The 23,813-nt window shown below is 48.0% G+C and overlaps 1 protein-coding gene across 4 annotated transcripts in view; it reads left to right on the forward strand.

Moving 5' to 3' along the window:
- The window catches only part of KIAA0586 (KIAA0586 ortholog), a 194,526-nt gene that overhangs the window by 155,944 nt on the left and 14,769 nt on the right, over positions 1–23,813 (forward strand). For all 4 annotated transcript variants that reach the window (XM_076063801.1, XM_032948384.2, XM_076063819.1 and 1 more), the window contains 12 exons: positions 4,293–4,365; positions 5,331–5,558; positions 6,869–7,016; positions 7,723–7,881; positions 13,193–13,395; positions 14,130–14,252; positions 14,601–14,672; positions 16,231–16,418; positions 17,132–17,253; positions 18,699–18,883; positions 21,616–21,787; positions 22,996–23,182. In XM_076063801.1, coding sequence (XP_075919916.1) covers positions 4,293–4,365; positions 5,331–5,558; positions 6,869–7,016; positions 7,723–7,881; positions 13,193–13,395; positions 14,130–14,252; positions 14,601–14,672; positions 16,231–16,418; positions 17,132–17,253; positions 18,699–18,883; positions 21,616–21,787; positions 22,996–23,182 — 1,860 coding nt within the window. The remainder of the gene's footprint in view (positions 1–4,292; positions 4,366–5,330; positions 5,559–6,868; positions 7,017–7,722; positions 7,882–13,192; positions 13,396–14,129; positions 14,253–14,600; positions 14,673–16,230; positions 16,419–17,131; positions 17,254–18,698; positions 18,884–21,615; positions 21,788–22,995; positions 23,183–23,813) is intronic.

Consider the following 23,813-nt stretch of genomic DNA (forward strand, 5'->3'; position numbering starts at 1 on the left):
AAAAAAACCCTATTGTTTTTACCATGTATTCCCAATATAGGTTTTCATAGATGTTTTATGCCGCAAGATGCGTTCACACCTGGCTACGCATCAGCCGTGGCTTAGTCTGCACTGCCAATAGCCAGCCTATTCACTTCGGTAATCTACGTTTCAGTAAGTCGGAGGCATCAGTGCGACTGGCGCGTTTAAAACCGATACACATTGTGCACCGTTCAGCAGTGTGCCCGTACAGTTTTTGTTCGCCTGCGACCAGGCGCAGATAAAAATGACGGACACTTTCATTTCCCTGAATGTTACTCCGTTGTCCGCCGGCGTTCGGAAGGGTGGAATTTAATCAGCGTGTGGCGTGTCTCTTTCTTTGGCCCGTCCGTTAAATTTATCTCCCTTGCCTCCACAGCGGCCGTTGGCTGGCGCTCGTTGGAGCCGGTCACCCGCCCGGGCGATCTGCGCAACGTTAGCAAAGGGGCACTGACGGTGCACTTCTTGTTCATTGATGTGTCAGACGTGGCAAGGTCCTTAAAAGACCCCGGAACGGTAGCAGCTGCGTAAGCGTGGCTAAGCCGGGACGCCTTGCGCGTTTTCTAATTAATGTCTCGTGCAATATGTCCTATTAGATGTCAGAATGTGCTGTGTATTTCATTGCCTTGTATGAAATTAGAAGGAAAAAAGTTATTCCAATTTCTTTCCATTCAGCTATAATAGTTTTTTTTATCCATGTCGCCGGCGACTGATAGAGCGCAAAGTGGAAATTGATGCACAAAGTTCCGTCGGCGAAAATGATGCGTGGGTCAGAAGTCGGCTTCTCGTAACGATGTCGGAGCTCAACAGTGGCAGAACTGCCCAGACCCTTAGAATCCAGAAGAACCCAGCAACCTGCCCACATTGAGACGCCAGAGACTCACAGCGATTCTCATCATCTGCCGATACCCTGTCTGTAAACATGCATTTGTGATGTATGGGAGCACTATGTGAGGTAAAATGTGAATACTGTCACCTCTTCCTTTTCCCATCCAGAGTGAAAGCGTCGACCAAAATAATGTTGTAAGCGAGGGGTCGTCCTCTGTGAGCGACGTGTATGTTGATTGCAGGCCTGACATTGGTGCGACTTACACGAGAGAAACAATCAACATTAAAACTTAACACATTTGTCAATAACACTTTAGCCTTCGAAGACAAAATGTATTCTATGTGACGTGTTGCCCAGTGTTACTTCTTTGCGTGTAAGTGTGACTTAATTATCAAATTAATATTATTTATGTACAAGGAAGAAGGGCCATTTCCCAAAACGCCACATATCATATATTTTTTTCTTTTAAGACCACAGTGTTATTGATGAATGTGTTGAGTTTTTTTATGTCGATTGTCCTCGCGCACCACTGCCAACGCAGCAGCAGCAAATAATTAGTTTAAAGCGAATGAAACAATGTTTGGTTTCTGTTTTTTTATCGTGCACGCTGCACGCACACATCCACTCACGAGCGCAGCTATTTCTTAAACAGCTCCATCATCAGAAAATCTGATGGAACAAGAGGCCCTGAGAGTGGCAGTTGACAAACGGTGGGAGATTTGAGGAAGGGGGTCACTCTGTGGCTTCGGACCAAGGTGGGATGTTTCCTACAGATAAGACTTAGGAGTTGGAAAGCCGTACCCTATCAAAGGCATCAAGATCTTGGTGTGCGGGGGACTATGAAAAGATTTCACTCTTGCCGGTTGGAATATCCTCGAGAGGCCGTTTGCAGCTGCCTGCCTCGTGCGCGTCTCTACGGACGATGCGACAAACATGGCGGCCAAACGCCCGCCGCTGCCCTGATCACATATTTCCCTTTGGACTCGCGGTAATATATTCACATTTTATACCCCCCGTTGTATTTAAACCAGTTTATACGTTATCCAAAATAAAGCTTCAACCCGCATGTGATGCAGTATTCAATACACCTCATTGACAAATAAAGAATGTGACTAATTTATATTTTATATTTAGCAGTGGGATGATAAAACACTCATTAAATATTTTACCGGTTACATCATGCCAGGGAAAGGTGTTGATTAAGAATACGTATTTACTTACCCATTCAATCATTTATTGAGTTGCTGTTTAGTCACGGGCGTGCAGACATACGTACGTACTTAAATCAGGCGTTGTACAGGTTCACACTGATCATATTAATCACCTCGCGTACAATACGGCCCATCTCGGGGCGAAAAAAAAAGCGTGAAATAATCTGTGGCGGACTAATGAAAAAAGGAAACTAGCACACAGCTGATTGAAGGAGTGAAAAGGGATACAAGGTTGGTACATAATGGTGAATGGCAGCGGCAGCAGGCCTGGTTTGATGTAAAGGTCTTATTTTGCCGTCGATTGAGCCAAGAGGCGGCGGGGAGACTCGTGCCGACACCACGGCCACCACAGATAGAGGCGAGACACCCGATGCTCGCTTTTGAGCCGCCCTCCTCCGGGCCAGTTAAATTATTCAAATTTCCTAAATTATTAAAGCAAGAATATGGTTATGAAGTCATGGTTGGTTCCCGGCGCCCCTCGCCCTGGCCAGCAGTGTCGTGTGCAAATCTTCAAATTTGTAAATAAGAAATGAAAACTTCAAGATGTGGCTGTGACTGCTTTGGCCACTATTAATTCAAGCCTCATGAATGCTTAAAGGCTTGCTTACAGAGTTGTGCTTGTCTACCTGTCGAGGTGGAAGTGACAGCTTGTGGCGTGGCTTTAATCCCACGTGAAGGCCTAATGCTGAGCCCTGGAGCCTTTCGAGTAATCGCCATGAATTTACGGACTGGAGGAAAGCTTCTGGCAAGTGTTAGTTGAGTGTAGGATACAGGAAATTTAACAAGGGACAACACTATATTCTTAGTTTTTTCGGTAAAGTCACGTTTTTTTTATTGTTTTATATATATTTTGTTATTTTGTTGTTTCTCTTCAACGTGACTTTACCGAAAAAACTAAGAATATGAATTACTGCAGTCACGAAAGCTTTAAATCAAAATTTAAGGGACAACACTCTTGGAATATTGGTTTTCAGGATGGGAATTGTATGTAACTTGCAATTTTATATTTTCCAACAGTAGTTTTGTAAAACGTAAGTATTATTAATACTTAAAGTATTTTATATGGAATTCTAAGTAAGGTTGGATATGTGTATATACAGGATGCTTCATAAAAAATGTTAACACTTCTATGGGACTATCGTTTTAATGGAAAAAAAAAACGGATAATACACTGTGACATGATAACAAATGTAATGTCAATAGCTTCAAAAAGTCAAAGAGTCTCCACTTGTTCGCCATCATTGTCAACACGTGCCTGGAATCTTCTCCAAGTGGTCTTCAGAGCCCCGGAGGCAGCACATTTGTTGTGTTGTTGCAAATTCTAAGAAGTGTTCACATTTTTTTGAAGCACCCTTTATATAATAAATGCCAATTATTTGCTGAGGAAAGCCTCACTAAGTTTCAAGGCTCTTTTTCGTGACACTCCTGCATTGAGATGTGTGGCCAACACGACGAATTAGTAGTATTTGGCACTTGGTAAGAAAACCGTAGAACTCGGAGAAACATGGACCTATGAGGGGGTGACACCTCGCACTGACATCTTCCGGCCATCTCGCATCTCCGCCCTCGCAACACCTGGGAATTCCCGGTGGCCACCCATGTCACCATATACTAACCGGGCTCAGCACTGCTTTGATTCCTGCTCACGGCCACCAACACCGGTGACGATTATCTGAACCGGTGCTGCTACTCGCTAACGGCACTTGCCCCAACAGTCTGTTAGGCTATACGGGGGGGAGGGGGGTTCTTTGCCTTTGCACGATCCATCTCCATTTATGGGCGGCACTGTGTACTGTGGCATATATTTTGTAAGCACTCCATGTTGTTGAGCTCTTTGGAGATTAGTCTCACATGCGGCAGTGGTGGCTTGTTTTTAAATAAGGCTCTGTACAAAGTGGTCAATAATAAATCACAGTTTGAAAAATCAATAAGCAGAGTGCCCTAGGCCACGTTTTTGAAAAAAAGTTCACTGAGGTACACATTTCGTATGTACCTGCATCTCTTGAGCATTAGGCTATGTATTATTAATGGAATGTATAAATTAAATAATGTCATTTCATGTTTATTGATGAGCATTTGACACATGCATGTGTTTAAAAATATATATATATTTGAAATGTCATTAATATGTTTTAATTCGGTATGAGTGAATTATTTTCACCAATCTCTATATGGTCTATTTTGAGCATGGCAACGGCTATAATGTGGGGTTTGTATTTGTCTTTGTGTTAAAGTGGAGCTGAAGAAAAGTTGAGGATAAGAAGAACAGTGGACGAATGGATCTCAGTTATGAGCAAGGAGATTGAGGTGAGCTCGTTGTTGGCCTTGGTAAGATTTACGCCGGGCAGTACGGCAGAGCGCAGCACGGCTGGCTATCGCCACCATTGCCGATAATTTTAAGTGGCCAGCGGGCACCGACTGGTTTCAGAGATTTAAGTCACCAAAGTCTGCCCAAGTTGACTAGAGTGGCCGGTTTTTTGTTGCTTTTTTTCCCCTGAAGCTCGGATTAGCATATCGATCAAACAGTGAAAGACGGGCCCACGGAGACGGGTTGCAATAAGAAGGCCAAATTGCATTTCCAGCGCAGGTGTTACTGCGGGTGAACACGTGAGCGAGGAAACAAATACACATGCAGCCACTCCGGCAGGAATAGTTCACCCAGCGCCGTTCAGGCACTCGGCGATTTAAGAATCACACGCAACACTTTAATGTGGCTGAGCGCAGACCACGGCAATTCATTTTTGTTCTCTTGCTTTTTTTGTTTATTCATTTCCCTTGGTCTGTCTCCATCTATCTTGCAACCCTTGTTTCCCATCAGCGGTGCATTAACTCTCGACTGCCATTTTTTCGTCCCGGGAGGGGAGCTGGGATTAAATTTCTCAGCTTTAACTGGAATCCATTAACTGCCACCTGCGCTATGGTGAGACCCTGGGCGTTTCTATGTTGACGGAAGAAAGGATTTCCACCTCATTCCAATCTTTTGACCAGCTGATTTGCTTGTGGCCTGTGCAACAGGCTGTCAGTTGTCCTGTGGGTTAATATAAAAAACACCAGCGGCATTTAACATTTTATTACTTGCAGTGAGATGTAATTTTAAATAATTTTCAAGAAGAACGTGCTTATAAGAGAACGCAGGCACCAATGTACTTTTCTGCTTTAGCCTACTGGGACTGTTTATTTTTTCTCTCTCTAAACTAACACACCGCATTCAGAGGCTTTTTTTACCCTTCATCATCACGCATCATTCGTGACTGCTCATCTTCCCATCGCAGGAGGAAATTGAGACGGAGTCTAAGCGACCGGTCAAGAGCGCTGCCGAGGCCCCGTCTGTTGAGAGGGGCTCGCGACGTGGTGACCAGCGGTCCCAGGCGAGGCCCCCAAAAGCTCAAGCCCAGGAGCAGCCCCTGCGCCGCGCCCCCGCGAAAACTGCCGGGCCGGCCAAGACTTCCGTGCCGGGTGGCCAGCTTAGGCCTAAGACGAAGAGGAGTCAGGAGTCCACGGTAAGGACGGAACGGTTTCGCTTCATGACAAGGCTGACCTGGTCTCCCCCCCCCCGTATCGGCCCCGTCGCGGGGGAAGTGAAGCGGATCGCTGGCTGGAGTAGCTGATAGGTCGTGGAGGTTGTTTTCGCGTTGTCAACCCCGTTGTTTAATGGCCGTTATTGGTGGTGAGGGCTGTTATTTTGTGCCTATTGTGTGTTTCTGTCTAACCTGCATGCAGCCGATTAGTGTTGCATGTGTTGTGCATTCTGCAGATTGCAAATATACCAAACGTTGTTTTTGCTGTTGGCATTGTTTATGTGACAATGTACCTGTACCCTTGTATTTATTGATATTACTGACATGCCAGCTTCGATATTCTTTCCTTTCACTATGACATTAATTCTGGTGTGTATCTCTCCGTTGTATCAACTTTAACGAGCAGCTATGCATTCGACGGTTGTATTGCACAACAAGGCAGATTAAGAGAAAAAAAATATCCTTTTCACAACAAATGTAAGCGGTTAAGTAAAAAAAAAGCTGGCACGTAAATAATTAAATAAGTTTGCACGATCCACAGGTGCATTCCTCTCAAAACACTGGTACACAGCAAGAGAACACTTATAATCTCGCTCCGACAGATGTTGTCTAGATTGCTTTACAATTTTCGTAGATAAGAATCGGGCTAATCTACCCGCGGCGTTAATGAGTCGGCCGTTGGTGGTAGCCCCGGTGGGCCTGGCTCGCCGTGAGATTTACAGGGGGATTTCGTGCGCGGTGCGGCGAGAGGCAACGGAAATCGAAAATCCTAATCTCACGCCATCAGAAGAGATTGGTTTCACGATAAAATATGCCTGGCCTGCGATTGTGCGATAGGGTCGGGGTCTGTAAATTGTGGGCCACGCGTGTTGCCGCCAAAATTATCTTCGATGAAGTCCAATGAACGTAAGTGATAAGGCGTTTGAATTAATAAATGCACGTTCATCCTTGTGTCTAATTATATATTGTTTCGGGAAACGGCGCATGGTATTTAGAAGTATGGTGCTGGTGTACCAAGAATGTCTTGCTCGTGTTGGATTGGGAAGAATGCCCCCCTGTGTTCGAGTTGCAGGTCCCAGGCTGGGTACTTTGGGACCAGGCCAGCTCTTTCCCTCTTCCTCTGTCCTGTCCCTCGGCTTCCAGGATGGCGTCGACAATCACGAGTTGCTCTTGTGGGTCATCAGGCAGGCTAGATAAGTGCCTGCCATGGACACCTAGGTGTCAAGGCAGGGGTGTCGATGGGCACCGCCTGACGTGGCCGGGTGCACGTGCGCCCCGCCGTGCGTGTGCAGGAAGCCCTGGCGGTCCACGTGTACGGCTGCGGCCTGGAGCAGCAGCCGCGGCGGTCGACGGCCAAGCGCGCGCCGTACCTGCGCCTCGCGTCCCCGTCGCCCGTCAGGGCCCGGCGTGCCGCCCCCCGCGTCGTGGAGACTGTCAGAGGTGCGGGTGCCTGCGTGTGCGCACGGTCGAGTTTTTCCGGTCGCGCAGAAGCCGCGCGCTCCAGCTCGCAAGCTCAGCCGCGAGCGGCCGAGCTTGCGAGCTGTGCGGGAGCCACGTGCTGCTGCTCACAGGCTCGCACTTTCTGCGCCTGTGCTTGTGAGCGCACGTTGATGAGGTTTTGATTGGAGTTCTGTGCTCGCCGCTCTGTGGAGCTCGCCCAGGTCGGTTGATTTGTTGGTGATTTTTGTTTGTGCTGTGCAACGCCGTGTGTGGCACCAGGTGGCACCTGCTGAAAGTTCAGCAAATCAGCTTGGTCAACTTCTGAATGCAGCTATTGCATGTGAATGTTGTGTTTAGACATTTAAAAAATTATAATTGAATGCTAAAATAAGGAATTGTAACTTATTATTAAAAATTTGCACAAATAAGCCTTTACTCCACACCACATCATTGATTTACTTTGCAATGTAGTTGAAATTATTGCTTATAATGTAAATAATTTGTGATAATTACAATATTCACAGGAAACTAATGTACAGTTACTGAAAATCACACATTTTAATTGCTTATAATTTTGGAGGTAACTGTAAGGCACTTACATGCAAAATAAAAAATCTTAGTAATTCAACTTGAATATGTTTCCAATTCTCTGTAGAATATGCCCAGTGTGGTAAGGTTGTTTCTTTCCATCTTTTAAACCCCACAGGTACGAAGATACGGTCTGCACGCACTCAGACAAGCCCACCGGGCACCGTGCCCTCCGGGCCTACCCAGTACCTCTTCAGCCCGAGCAGAGCGCTTCGTCCTTCCTCGGGCATCACAGGGCCCACGGAGGGACACCTCATTCCCATGGCCATCCCCCTGGGTGAGGGTACTTCTTGTGGCGTTGCAGACGCGTTTTTTTGGTGACCGTGGTTTTTTGAGGATTGTTGCGCACTGACTTTCTTTCTTAGCGTCACACAGATATTGATTTCGTTGTCGTCACGGTTGTTGCTGGCAGGCTCAAAGGCCCAACATGCCGGGTGGCCAGCAACAAGCAGAACTATTATAGATATTAAAACCTTTTTTAATTGTTATTCAGCAATGCCTCACTGAGTCCTCAGCCTTTCAAATTTTTCAGCCATTCCAATAATAAGTGTTTAGTGTGCGGGATGAAGTTGGACTACTTAGAGAAAACCCGTGCATACGAGGGGATAGCACTCAAAGCTCCGCACAGATCGGTTCCTGGGCCCACTTGCTGTACCGCCATCTCCTGGCCACCTAGCAGTCCCACCCATTTCGGAAGTTTTCTAAGTAAGTGCGATCCACCAACCGTTGCCTCCAAAGTGCTGGGTTACGAGCATGTTCCACCACGTCTGGCTCATTGCTCAAATAACAATGTCGGCTTATATAGCATCTAAATGCGACCACAACTCAAGACGCTTCACAAGCTTCTCTTAAGACTAAACTACAGTAATGGTAAAATCAACAGCATAATTGGACACATCATGGCGTGAGGACTCATTTGAACGCACAGGAAGACGAGCGAGTCTTCAGACCAGACTTAAGCACAGCCAAGGCATGATCATCGTTCTTAAGGTCCCGAGGGACAGAATTTCAGACCCTCAGGGGCCGTAACAGAAAAGGAGCGACCTCCCGGGGAGTTGATAAATATTAAGTTGCTGGTGTAGTGCCGGCCTGTGCGTGGTTTTATCATAGCTTATTGAATACATCGGGGTGGCTGGTAGTACAAAAGGTCAGCGCGTCTGTGTCTGGTATTCTGTTTTTGCTAATTTCATATCTAATTTTGCCCCGCTTTTGTAAATGTGATGTAGGAAGCCTTACACGATTATGTTGACATTCTGGTAATTTTTTTGGATGTGGACATTTGTCAAATTGTTCGTGATAGTGGGCCGTTGTGGGCCTGGTGTCATCGGGCAAATTCTGGAATTACCAAAAATTGCACAATTACCAGCTTACTTCGTCCGAAATGCCCGCTGGGTCTAGATTCCCTCTCAGACAAAATGCCTCTTATGCAAAAATTTAGCCTGCGGATTATGTGGCTGGTAAACACATTTGTCCGGAGCAAATGCCATTTAGTCGTTTCCCAGAGGCCAAGGGTGAAAGGACAAGTGGTGGCACAGTGACGACCGCCCCGTGTGTCTGCCACAGCGATGCGAAGTTCAAGTCCGGGCAAAATTCCCCACTATTTCAAAGGGCCCTGTGTACCCAAGAGGAGGCGGCGGGGGGGGGGGGGGGCTCGTAATGTTGACTCTGCGTCAAAACAAATACCCGGGGCGCAAAGTTTTCCGGCTTCTGAGCGAGGAGAACCCTGGTTGCTGACGCGCAAAGTTTATCGACGTCGCGCTGGACCCGTGAGCGAACGGCTGGCGGCGCTGCCCACTTCTGCCATCTCCTCGAGGATTACACCAACGTGAACGTGTCTTGCCGCGCTCACCTCCACGTGTACAACGAGAGTAACGAATGCACGCGCACGTACGGGGGACGTGCCGGGGCGGGCGCGAGTGCTCGTCTGGCCAGAGTGCTCTCTCCAAGCAGAATAGAGTTATCTCGGCAGGTGTGCGTTAATATTAATGAAAATGACGTTGCGCGGACAAATCTTTCAAAACTTTTGACATTTCGCAGACAGCCCCCCAAGCAGCTGGGCCCCGTTGTGTTTGAGAATGCGCCGCACGCAGATGCAAACATTTGAATGCAAACGCGGTGTGCAAAGAGATGCGAGCGAAATGTTTCGAGAATGAGACGCCGCAATAGCTTGTGAGGCTCATCTTTATGTATAGGGCAATGATACAGAATACGAGTATCGGTGACTTCATTGAATGGTATTTGAAAATATAGAGCCGTTATGTTCACGCCAAGTTTTGTGCTCACTACGTGTACGTATTTATCTCCATGAGCGTACATGCTATCTTTTATTGAATGTCCTCTGAGTTTCTTTTTGGTCTCTTCATCGCAGGTGGTTTCTCTAATTGGCGCGGTTGTGGCGAATGTGTGCGCGATTTGGTGACCGCTGTGTGTTTTCTTTCCTGAGCAAATGTAATTACCCCATTGTGTTGCTTAGTAATCAGCATATCCCTTGCGCAATAATCCAAGAACACTTATATTTTTAGAACAGCTCACGTTATGGCAGGAAGCTGTGGCACACGTGAAATAATAATATTGTAAAAAAATAAACTGAAATCTATAAGCCTGTTTATGCTGAAAATGACCATCCGGGGGTGTGCGTCTTCTTTAGCAGTGCTGAGCTCGTCATGGATGCTCCAGCTTTCTATGGTGGGAACCACGTTTAATGACCTCCAGAGCGGTGGCGGTGGGGCTGAAAACCCAGACTAGGATTTGAACTCATGACCTCATTATTGAGACACCAACTGAGCTACACGTGGTCGTGTTGTGCAAATTAAAGCACGTGTACATATAGTGCATATACTCGCACAAGGGGGGCACCCTGCTCTGGAGAGATGAGATTTACATTCTAGCATCGTCTTGATTTCAGCGCGTTTGAAGATGTCGTCACGAGGTCCGGCATATGTTTGTTCCGTTTACGAACGTTCCTGAATTTTTCCCTTTTTTTTAGCTTTTGCTGCTCAGTAAATGACCGGCAAGGTTTTTTTTTGGACTTGTACAGTGTGTGCTACTTGGAGGTTTATGTTCTTAAGGTGGGCTTTTGAGGTGAGTATCAAAACGCCGCACTGCTCTCCTCGAGCATTTAATCAGCCACGGCTTCCAAGCAATGTAAAGGTCAGGCACGCACTGCGAAGTCACCCGCGGTGCAAGAAAATGGGAGAGGCTTGCACCTTGGCTGTGTGCGAATCCCTGAATACTGATGCGCCGGCCACACAGGCCCCTCAATTCACGCCTGCATGGCAGACGTGAGCTTACAGCACACGCACGCACACAAAGACAAAGATCCCCCATATAGGTTCGGCAGTCTCTTGGGGCAAGTGCTGTTAGCGAGCACTTATGAAGGCCGACACGGCACGTGAGGGGGTGGGTGGGCAGCACCACGCCCGGCCGCCTTTGTTTCTCCAGTGACGATGTGTACACACCGCACCAGGTACTCATTTGAGATTGAATTGGCCGAGGGGAGGTCCAGCACCGATTCAGAAAATCGTCATTAGTGTTGGCCATGAGCCCGGAATCAATCTCGGGTCACTGGGTTCGTAGCGCCGTGCGCTAACCGTTGCACAACCGCTCCCCATCCACACACGCACACACATACATACACGGACAAGCACGCACGCTCACTCGCTCGCTTGCTCACAACAGCTCCCAGCCCTTGTTGACTGCTGCACAATCCTGCAAGTGCACGAAGCTCCTTTTGAAGGAGTTCATGGCTTTCTACCGACTAATTTTGTTGCTTAATATTTGAAAAAAAAAAATCTTAAGATTTAGCGCTCCGGCACGTGTTGTAGCATGTATTTCACTCGATGGTTGTTGTCTCTTTAGCAATAAGTTATCATTTTCTCCAAGATCTTTTTACGCTTTTTTTTATTTTCATGACCCCTTTAAAAGCTCCTTAGTGTTTTGACGTGCTAGGCCACTTCTAATTAACCGGAATAAGTAATGCTCATTCCACTGCCATGTTTTGCATTGTTTTTTTTACTAATTTGTTGATCTGGCCATCCACGTGTTTTTTTCCGAGTCCGTCTTCAGATAAAGCCCCTTTCGGTCTCTTTAGTGTTTTTTTCCTTCTCTATCCGCTTTGCCCGTCTTCTCTGTATTGCTTGGGGACAAGATAGGGATTGGGTATGAGGGTGGTGTGCTGGGCGTTCCATATTTAGCTGGTAATCTGTCTCTACCGGCTGCTGGCTGTCGGGAGCCTGCATTAAGCAAGGCGGCATGGTTCTTTTTGGGCCCCAGCACAGGAAGGCGGGCGGGCGGGTGGACGGGCGGGCGGGGAGGCGGGCGGCGAGCAGGCTGGAGGGAGGGCAGACGTGCAGCCAGCCATCAGAAAGCTCTTCATTATCTCAGGTCACGCTGCCGGTTTCCCTGGCAACAGGCTCTGTCGCCGGGGCAACGGTGCCTCGCTCATCTTGAGGCTGAAATGCCACGGATCTGCGCCCGCCCACGCTCTTCCAATAGCACTCTCGCGGCCATCGCGGATCAACCCCATCCCCTGCGCCACAACGCCCACCTCCCTCCTGTTCGCCCACTCTCGCGCCAGCCACTCATGCTCCAACCGCCCACTCTCCCGTCTCGGAGGCTTTGTCCTTTGCAAAAGCTTGGCCCTGGAAACACCTCGTAAACACACCTGCCTCCGCACGCCGCCGCTGTTATCTGTCTTTTTAATTAATTTACATACACACACACATATACACGCTGGGGGTAGTTGAAAGGTTTTGAGAACAGGATATTAAAAACAGACGCAGACTCACACTTATTTCTCTGTTTTTCAATATAGCGATCCCTTACAGTGGTGGACTTATTTTGTTATGTATGGAATATGAAGAGGCGTCTTCGAAATGAGGTTGCTGAGATGCTAGTGTCACCTTTTTTGGAGTGTCTTGTTCTCAAATATTTTTGCCACCTGCAATAGTCAGAGTTATATGGCTCTGCGCTGTTCGCTTCAATAAGTAAAATATGAAACATTCTCCACGGTTATGCAGTGCATTTCTCAGACACAAAACAATTTGGCATATGCAACACATTGCATTGTTATATATTTTTGTTAGGCAAATAAAAAATCTTTAGAAAATTTGTTTCAAATATCCCGATGCAACGTCAGAGTTACTTTCTCCAAGACTATTTATTTTCCAGAATGCAGGTAGACAAAGTGGGTAACACTTTTTAGATATTGACGCAGTGTCACACAGAACAATTACATTTCACTTGTTTGTCTTTACCGAGGTGCATTAAAAATAATTTCAATACAACATCGCATGGTTTCAGTCATGAAATATTAACGGAAGAATGCTCCGTCATGGCTAATAGGATTTTGTATGAAAAGAAAAACAGGAACGTATCATCAGCATGCTCCTGGAATAAAGGATGCAAAGAGGTTACAATCCGTAGCTGCAAGGAATTCAAATGATCTCATTAGGAGCCTGATCAACGGGAAGCAGCCAGCAGCGTTCGTTCTCGTTACTCGTCAGAAGCATCACCCGACCCTACGCTTTGTGTGGGTTTAAAAAGAAAAATCAGTGAATAAATTGTTGTTGTTATTTCACCCCAACCAGGAGCACCGAGGAAAGACGGGCCTGTCCCGCAGCCGTTTGCCGTCACCATCGCGGGCCCTCCGCGGCCGGTCACCGTGACGACCTCGGTGCCACCCTCCCCGCGCAAGCGGCGTGGCGGCGGCGGCGCCGTGGGCGTGAGGCCCAACGTGGCCGTCGTGGAGATGAGGTCGGAGAAGAGAGAGCCCCCGGTGCTGTCAGTGCAGGTGCGCGAGTGGGAGAGGGTGGGCTCCCTGCCGTGTGCGCTACAGCAAGCTGCCAAAACACGTTTAGAATTACAAGGCCAATTCCTTTTAATGAAATATTGTTCGGCGTTTTTATGTTTGCAGCTGCAAACATTTTTTTTCATTTGGAGATGGTGATAGAGACCCCATGTTGTTTTGAATAATGAAAACACAACAACAAAAACTGTGCCGTATAAAGAAAGGCCGACTGTTTATTTTTCCATTTCGTTTTGTTTCAGAGTAAGGCGTTTGTGATTACCGCCCTCTGAATGAAGACCAAAAACACCATCTGTAGACCCATAAAAAAACACGCTGCTGAAAGAATCGCCATAGTTTGGAATTGAAACTAATGGTCACTCAATATTTTTTGGTCAAATTTTTTTTCCTTACTCCTGGGCAATCCTCCAGTAACATTGTTGATTTTTTTTTGTAAAATTCATCATGTTTGCACAGCTTTTGAGAGCAACTTATTTTAATGGAACATTTTGCAAAGTGCGTGGAAGTAGAAACTCGTTAGCAGACATTGTCGGCAATTTTTTATGCAGCCCAGGCCGTGTTACTCTCATAGGTTACAGTTCACATTCGTGCAATGCCGCATAAATGCTCGCATACACAGTGAATGCTATCCCAAACATTGCAGGAGTAGCTGCAGTAGCGTGTGAAAGTGTCCTTGCGCAGGAGCCATAGAGAAACGCTTTGTGCTCCTCTATTCCCAGGTTTTGCCAAACGTGGACATTGAGAGCGTGGTCAGCAGCAGCAGTAGCAGCAGTCCGGCTCAGAGGGACGCGTTCCCAGGCCCTCCAGCACGGACGCTCCCCACGGCAGAGGGAGCCCCACAGGTACCGAGTCCTCTGTGCCTCCGAGGCGGCCGAATCGAACCAGGCCCCGACCGCCTGACGCGGCAGTGGTGAACTGGGGCACGCGGCGCAGGGCCTGCAGGGTGCCTCGACTGCACGTGTGTTTGGAGCCTCTGTGGTTATTTCATTCAAACAAACAAAATGCGTTGCTTTTGCAGCTCCAAATTCGAGCGTTCTTTCATGGCACAAGCTGTATCGTTCTCCCACACATGAAGTGGCACGGTCTGATGGATTGCACAGGGCATCGTGTTTATTTTGCCTTCCTTGCCGCTACAGTAGTTTACGTTTTATTTTTGTGCCCGTGCCTGTGAACTCTTATGCCTCTGGCAGCCTCCAGATCTGAGCGAGAGGGAGGATGGCTTTCCTGGGACAAGCTTCATCAACGTCACAGACCTGCCCCAGGTCTGTAAGTTTGCGCTCACGCAGGAGAGGCTACAGTAGAGCGAGCTTCAGAGAGCCTACCTCTAGAAGATATTTCGCCCGCTTTTTCATGCAGCACCGTTATGGATGGACACAAATTAATTTCATTACAACTTCAAAACGTACATTTTTAAAAATGAAAATTACTTCAATTAATATTTTACATAGTTTCGTTTTTTTTCAAAGGCCATTGATTGTGCGATTTTGTTGTGATTTGCTTTGCAAATGAGGTCACGTTGGCTAAACATTTTTGTTTAAAAGTTCTGTTGCAATGAGAATTTGAGGAAATTGGCACTTTTTTACATTTCCCAACGCACGCCTTGGAACAGCTTTGTATCATCTAGCTAATGCTTTCTATTACGCCCAAAAAATGTGTTACCCTTGTGTGCTTAAGTATAATCTCAGCCTCCTCGAATACGCAGCCAGACGTCTAGACACCCACGTACATTTTTGGTAGTCTTTGAATGAGAGTGCGATTCAACTTCGGGGTGGCAAACAACCCACCATTCAGAGCCAATTCCCTCTGCCAGAAACAAAAAAAATGAAAGCCTCTTTATTTTTTCCGAATTCCATTTTCTGCGGTTTCATGGGACAAGCCTCACCAAAGCGGGTTGTTGTTTTTTTTTCCTCCCACCGATGCCATTCCCCCCCCCCCCCGGCTGCCGGCACCACCACCACCATCCTGCCGCCGCCGCCACCTCCTGCCCCTGCCCTGGGCCTCCCTCGAGACTAGTCGGAGCAGGCGATTGATGCCAAACTGTGGCTCTCGGGCACAAAGAAGAGGGGGTGTTTTGTTTCGGCTTCATTGGTATTCCAGGTTAGCGGGATCGGTGGAAGCCCAATGGCTCGATGGTGTTTTGGATGCGAACTCCTCTCAAGCTCACCTTTCCCAAAGCCTCCACAGGGGCTCCTGCCATTGCCCGCTCGTACAACGATGCATTCTGTACATCCAAAAGGGAAAATAGAGCAACTGAAATAAAGTTTTGAAATGTCGTTAAAACCATTGACATTTTTAAAGGGTTCCCCCCCCCCTCCGTGGGTGAGAGAAGACCGATACCCGATAGCGATGGAATGCAGATGTGCCTTGAACGTTCAGCGAACCCTCTGCGGGCAGTGCTTCTCCCTTCATGACTCGTCTATGGGCATCTGGCGTCAACGTGATTCACATTGTCAATAGCGCAAAGCAGCACAATGAGGGATATACGTGGCAGTATTTTCTATGTCAAACTAATTTTGAAACCTTGTTATTTTAAGAAATGAATCACCATGGTGTTTTAATGTAATAAATGCCACGCTTAATATTCAATTTCCGAGAACATTTGAGTTATAGGGCCAGGGCATGGTGAGAAGACTATTGTACTGTATTGAGTGGCAAGTTTTCCTGTAGGGCAACACTGTGAAATATGACCGATGTCTGCTTTTACATCAACATCGCTTGCACGCATTTCAATTACTTTGCATGTGGGGAAAAATATTAACGGTAATAATAATTAATTTGGTGAGTAAAAAAAAATGTTATTCTTCATTTGTATCATTCTAGGGAATTGAGGCAGAGGAGGAGTTCTCTGACGGCCCAATCATTGAACTGAATGGCTACGCCGAGTCCGATTTGGATTCCACGGGGGCCCCCAGCTTCCCGTACAGGGCCCCGGATCCTGTGGCCCCGCGGGTGGACGTTGAGTTGAAGCTGCGTCAGCGGGACCCAACACAGGGCCAGCTGCTCATATGGTACAGTGGGGCCCTTCCTGTCTGTGGCGCAGCCTCGACACCCCTTGTGGCCGTCACCGGCAGTCTGCTGCAATTCTTCACGCGGTGCTGTTCACCAAAGTTCCATTCCGTGACCTTTAGTAAACCAAGACCCTTAGAGATTAATGCTGTCCTTTGCAAAAGGCACCCCGATGAAAGTAGTTACAGAGAGACATTGTGTTTTCCTGTTTTATTTGCGGATAAATGTAAAATGATTTGGACTATGATGCTCACGAACGACCGCGTGCTTCTTTCAACGGTGTCACAGTGGTCTCTCACATTTACTTTACAGCTTTAGTAACTTTCCGTAGATGTAAAAGGGGCGGTTTCAGATACTTCCTGGTTTTTACGGCGGGCGCATTGACCGCGTGGCATTTTTCTGTTTGGCCATATTTATCTGCTGCCCACTGTACACATGAACCTGCATCGTGTAGGGACAGGGTCATGGTCGAACGCCTCTGTTATGGAAACAGAAGGAGTGACGGTTTTAGTCCTGCGTGGCTTACTGGAGCACTCTGTTCACCCGTTGCCTTGAAGTGGCGTCGGAGAAACCCACGTGAGCACGGGGATGTTTACGGCCCGGCACGAAGCGACGCAGCCCAAGGTCACACCTGCGTTTTTTTTTTGTGCGGGACCACGTCCTCCCACCCTCGTGCCCCATCTCGGTCGCCCCTCGTGTGTCTGTTGGGGTTTAGGGTGGAGCAGGAGCTGATGGCTCGTGTCGTGTCCGAGCTGCTGCCCCGTCTCCAACGGCAGCAGCAGGAGGAGGCCTCCGAGTCGGAGAGTGAGGAGGGCCGGCCGTATGGATCTGACATCGGTAATGGCACCGGGGCAATCGTAACTTATTAGTGAAGCGTGGAATCGATTCCCAATTTCTGGGAATGAGGATTGGTCGATTCTGGGAAGTGGATGGTGTGGTCTATAAATATCTCTCTCTTCCAGCCCAAGAGCTGCTGACTTGCAGACAAGTTTGTGGAATGATCGGTATGCCCGGTTGCTTTGTTTTGATGTAAATCTGCTGTGCTGAGGGTAATTTTATAAACATCTTTAAATTTTCACTCGACTGTAGAAATTATTTATGTGAAGTGGAAATGAACGTTTGTTAAAATTAATCTCTGCAAAAGAAAGTTTTTTTGCTGATAGTGTAAGCACGTATGTTTTTTGTCAAAGCAAGTTGGCGTCTCCATGGATTTCTATTGATCCTTCTGAAGTGTTAACAATCGGCTTCTTCTTGACCTGCCCCGAGCGCTGCACGCACACCCTTGTACGCAAACACACTCTGGACCCACACCCCCACCGCACTAACAAATGCCCTCTCTGTTTGCCGACTCAGCAGTTCCTTAAGTGCGCAGTTGCAGGATTCTTAAGATTGTTTGCTCTCGCTGCTGTAAAGGGGCGCATTCTTTAGTGGCGGGAAAGTGTTTCATCGCTGGACCATCCTGCCCCGTCACCGCTGCTGGAGGAGACACGTGCCCAAAAGCTCTTTGCCCCGATCTATTTTGTTCCACAAAAATGCTTAATTTCCAAAATAGACAGCGGAGTTTAGTAAACCCCCCCCCGACCCCTTTCACTTTGACCGAGTGGATGGAGCTTGCCTGACCGATTGTAAGGGAACACAAAATAATCGTGAAGCTTCGTGGAGAATATACTGTATATGTAACAAAATAAATTAATGGACAGTACGCCTCCTCGTATTTGTATCTCCACAAATAAGACATCCCTTCAGACAGGCCATTGGTTTAATACAAGCAAACTCTGAACCGGTTTTGACATTCGGTGTCTCATCAGCCTACATAGCCTACAGAGGCTATTGGGGTACATGCTGTTAGCGAGCACCTATCAAGGTTGGTATACGATCAGAAATTCAGTTTCATTTATTAGGTATAGCCCTGTGAGCCATGCGGCTCTTGACTCGGGTGCATGTGTGCGCGTGGGTGTGTGTATGCCTGCGTGTGTAGTGGAGGTGGTAGTGAAGCGCTTAGCGCCCTGCACTACGAACCCGGCAACCCATGTTCGATTCCCAATCACGGCCAACACAAGTGACGATTATCTGAACCGGTCCCGGGCATCCCCTAGGTCAACTCAGTCTCAAATAAGTACCTGGTCTTGTGTGCAAACATGACCACTGGGGAGACAAAGGTGGCGGGCGTAGTGTTGGCCACCGATCGCCTCGTGTGCCGTTCCAGCCTTCAGAGTGTGCTCGCTAACAGCACTTGCCCCAACAGTCTGTTTAGGCTATACGGGGGCTCTTTGTGTTTGCAGTGGAGGCAGCGGGCGGTGGGGGCCTGCAGCTGTTTGTGGACGCGGGGCTCCCCGTGGACTCGGATCTCGTGCGGGCGCTGGTGGCCGAATCGCTGGCCGAGGTCGTCGCCGTCACCCTGGGTCAGCGTCCCGACGCGAGGCCGGCGAGGCCGGCGGCCCGGTCGCCCCCCCGAGCGCGCTCACCGGTACGGCGCAAACGCCGCGGTGGTCACCGCTCCGCGCGTTGGTCACCGCTCCGCGCGTAACTCTCGTTCTGCTCACTGAGCGGGGAACACGTTGTCGACTGAGCGTCTGTACCGGGACGGTACGGGTGTTAGGGCAGCTAACCCCCAAGCTAATGTTAGACCTATCGTGATGATTCTACATCGGCGTATTTCTATTACGAGCTAGAGCTAGCACTAGACCAAACCCAGTGTTGTATTTATTTGGCCATGGATTTAGTATCAACTAGGCACGTGAATTAAAATTGATTATTACGCTCACGATACGTGCACCAAATCACGTAAGGGTGGATTATTTTTACTTCGTGTGCATTACAATCGGTTCATGTGACCAAGACGCAGTCACGGAAAATGCTACATTCACTGCAGTGATAGCAAAAGCATTGATTGTTGAATAAAATAACATTCCCGAGTTGTGACAATTCATGGAATCGCAAGGGGAGGTTGAATTATTAAATTCCTAGCAGCATTAACCATTACCCAGTGCCAGTGTTTATTCCTGTCCAGGGCAAGTCGTAGCCCTAACCCTAACCATGAGTTACCACAAATCATTACTCTGCATTCACCATGAAGTCAATTATGTTTTTTATTCGACCGGGGGCCACGGTCTTTTACCGATTCTAGCTTTGTCCCCTTTCGTGCCGATAGTAGCATGAATTAACGCTCGCCAGTTTAGCCTCTAATATTAGTGTTTTATCTTCCTCATCAAATAAATTAAAGGCCGGGGTAATAATATGTGAGCTTGTGCCTCATCTGCATGTCTCTGTCCATCCTTGCATTCTAATGATGATTTTAGGATGACAGATAAACATATTTACGTATTCACTTGTTTTTTAAATTCTGAATTCTAATGTATTTTTTCGGCAGCATATGAATAATCTGAAAAGCCTAATTACGTTGACATGTTTTCTGGGAATCTTACTGTTATGATTTTAACGTTTTTGAAAAGGCATTTCTTTTCGTTTCATCACTTACATCTAAAAAAAAAACCCTAATTCATAGCTATGGATTTCCACCTATGCCAAGCGAGAAAAATGGGTGCTTTTTTCCTCACAAAGGCGTAAAATTAAATAAAAATGCATATTGAAACGTGACAAAAAAAAGCGGGGAGAGAAATGAGCAGCCAAAACTGATCAAAAACATGGTGCCGTAACAAGGTTGTAATAAGACAAGGTTTCTCTGTTTTTAAGACAAGGTTTTTCTGTTTTTCCACTCCCGCTGCAGTGTTCATTGTAGCACAGCGTGTTCCAGCCTGCGTTAGAGCCATGACGGGTGTAATTGCTGCCTCTGAGAGTGTATATTGCAAGAGGCGTGTGTCTGGTGGCATTGTAGAGCCAGGCATCATTTGGGTAGGGTTGTTACAATTTCATTGCAAAACTAGATTTTTTTTTAATTGCCACTGTTCCTTTTCCCGTCACTTTGTGCAAGTGTTTTATTTTCGGAGCTCTATAGTTTCATACGAGAGTCGCCCGCAGTTTAATGGTGAGCAAACGCGACTTGCAATCCAGATGTCGCCGATTCGATTCCATCTTCCGGTGGGCGGCAGTCGGATCGACGGGGCGAGTTTTTTACATCTTCTCGCCTCTGCCCACCGAGCAATATAAATGGGTTCACACACAGTGAGTCGATCTGCAGGCCGCATGTAGTGAGGTAATGTGTGAGTATGCCTACCTCTTTCCAACACGTCTGGTCAACGTGGAAGAATAGACCAAATACCCTCTTGAGTTCGATCTAGCGGAAGGCCCGTCTGCCAGGCGTGAGCAATTTCAGGCCTGCACTTTTACATTTTTTCCGTAGATTTACGTATGGTATATCGGTTATACACAATATTAAGTGATATTAATATGTAAGGTACCGTATTGGTGAGTGGAGTCCAAAGTTACTCCATATGCATTGGTAATGTCACGTAATTAATCGGGAAGCGGGGATATATTTTCCGTGAATTTAACACCAGGTTTGACACGTGACACCTTGCACAATTGCTCGTGTCAGATTGCATCCACTAAGTAAATTACGTCAGCTCTCATTATCTCAGCGAGGGCCGATTGCAACATTGAGCATCGTCATCCTGTTTTAGCCACTGCTTACGGCTATATTCTGGAGATTAATTTGGAAAATTACCTGCAGGTTTGACCGTATTTAAATTTGATGGCTTGAATAGACGGTTGCTGGATGGGAATCTTCAAAAGCCTCCAAATAATAACGCATATTTCACGAGCGATGGGCGGCAGGGAGTCAAAACCCTGGAGGGAGACATTGCAGCCAGTGGCAGTGGCTGCGCGAGAGGAATTAGTATTCCTCGTAACGAGCAGGTTATGCACAACCCCGCTCACACGCGGGGCCAGGCTCACATCCTGTTTCTGTCATTGGCTGCGGTGATTAAATCCAGAGGGCGGCCTACGCTGCCCATTCCTGCTGCAACGCTGCCATCTGGTGGTCACTGGTTCTCTGCCTTTCTAATCTTCCGTCCACAAGTCACTGGCAGGAATGGTATCGTGGTGTCTGTAAGCAACTTACTGGTTTCATTTTCCCAAGCTGCTCCCGGCAGGCCACGTCACGGATTGGCACGAGTGACACATTTGAGCGGTGAGGGTTGGGGTGGAGGGAGGGCGGGCACAGTGTTATGAGACGCTCATGACCCCGCCGGTCCGACCCCGCCGCTGGTAACCTACTTGAACGTTCGTGTCGCGCCCCAGCCCCGCATGGTGCCCACGCCGCTGCCCACCCCCCAGCACACCCCTCCCCGCGTGCCCTCGCCGGACGGGGGCGCGGACGCCCCTCGCGTTCGCACGCCGGTGCCAACGCCGCGCACGTCCCTCTCGGAGGAGGAGTCGGAGGGCATCCCGACTAGCCCAGAGTTGGCACAAGGTCAGTGTTTGCGTAAACCTAAGGTAAGGGTATCGTGCGCACGACCAGGCAGGGCATCGCATATCGCCTGGCGAGCATGCTACATTCACCTGGCTAGGGTCTCACACCGGTCCCATTGCTTGGATACTACACAGGTTGCCCCTGGTTTAGATATTTGCGTATTCTACTGTTTCATTATCGCTCAGATTTCTGGCACGTATGATTTACTCAAAGTCTGACGAATACGGCGGGTGGAATTACACGACCAGTTTGGCAAAGTATCACCCGTTCCTATTATGATCCAGCCCTACCCGGACAGCAAGGCCCTTCTTTATAACGATGTCCAGAGAGCTTGTTTGCCTCCTGTGTTTTGTTGTTTTCAAGGTGAATTTCACTTCATGATATACACTCTTTCCCATGATTATAAGTATTCATTAAGTACACGTCACTGTTGAAGTGTAAATTGCACATATTACAGTACGTCACCAACGCAAGACAACTGTGCCTGGAACACTCTGGAGCATAGTAATCAATTGTCTAACATGCACATTTGTGTTAAAAGTGGTGGACGTAATGCCAAGGTTTAGTAAATAATGGATGGTTACAAAATTATGACACACACGGTATATCACCAGAGAATAACGATAACCTTTATTTACCCATTAAAACACCACTTTCTCTCAATACCAATTTTCTGGAAGGTTTGGCATTGAGATGTTTGGCCAAGTTAATTAAATATGTGCTTGGCATGTGGGAAGAAGCCAGAGTACTTGGAGAAAACCCACACATACGAGGAGATAACACCGAAAGCTCCACAGAATTAGATTCATTCAGCTATTTCTGTGCTACCATCTCCTGGCTCCCTTGCAAACCAAGATTACAATGCCTGGCATTCCCAGGCAGTCTCCCATCAGGCTTAAACATCCGGTTGTAATTTGGTTGTTGGGTGAATGTGAATAAAACAATAAAAAAAAAATCCAGCCATTCTCAATATACGTTTCGATGAAGGCCTTTCCACATCATACGGACCATGGGGGTGTTCTGACCATATTTGACCACACTGGTCAGCGTGAGTGGGTAAAGGGTGGGGAGGGAGCGCAGGAAGTGATCTGATATCACTCGCCACTGATGTTAGCAGTACTTGGGAATCAATCTCATTGCCAGGTTCGTCGTGCAGGGCACTAACCATCGTACTACCCCCCCCCCCCCCCCGTGATCACGCGCGGCAGAGGACTCCTTGCCGGTGGTCATTGTGGCGATCGCCACACCGGCGCCCAGCCCGTCCCCTCCGGCCTCCGCGAGGGCCCCCACCCCCGAGCCCCCGCCGACCGCCAACCCCTGGGGAGATGCAGAGCTGCCCCTGGAAGAGGAAAACCCGAGCCCGCGGCCCAAAGAGTCGCCGCGTCGCCCGCCCGTGTGAGTGTCGTCAGCAGCTCGGCGTCACCCGAATTACCTGTGGCCCCACGTTGGTATGATCACGAGGGGGGAGGGGGGGGTCTCGCTGATCTGTGATGTCCTTCTGAGCAAGAAACCACCGTGGGCTTCTGTCCTCCGAGCCCCCCGGGGCAACGGACACCTCCCGTTCCGCTGCTCTCACAGCATTGTTACTGTGTCCGGGAGCACCTCGCGGGAAACCAACTTCTCGTAGTCCTAAAATGAACCTCCTTTTTTGTAGCGAGTAATCTATGGCACTGCATTGAGATGCATCTCATGGCAGTGAAATGTTGCGCAGTGTGGAAGAGACGTACACGGAGCGTGGTGTCGGGGCGCCCTCTGGTGTCGTGAGCGGAGGCGTCTTTACAGAGAGTGCAGCGTTCCGCTCCTGCGTCTCCTGTTTGTTGGTCATCCCCCGATTGTATACCGATTGGACTCAGGGCATCATGTCACGAGATGTATACAGTTCCATTTGGAACTCTCCCAGATAGCAGCGCACCATCTTGTATCAGAGTAAAAAGGGCCAAATATCTGAACTAAGAAAATAAAAAAAACATTTTGTCACTTTATTTACTTATTTGACCAATCTTCCCAACTTCGCTATGCATGTACG

This window comes from Petromyzon marinus, chromosome 6 (assembly GCF_048934315.1).
Source record: "Petromyzon marinus isolate PM22_M1 ecotype Great Lakes invasive population chromosome 6, UKy_Petmar_22M1.pri1.0, whole genome shotgun sequence".
Lineage (NCBI taxonomy): Eukaryota > Metazoa > Chordata > Hyperoartia > Petromyzontiformes > Petromyzontidae > Petromyzon > Petromyzon marinus.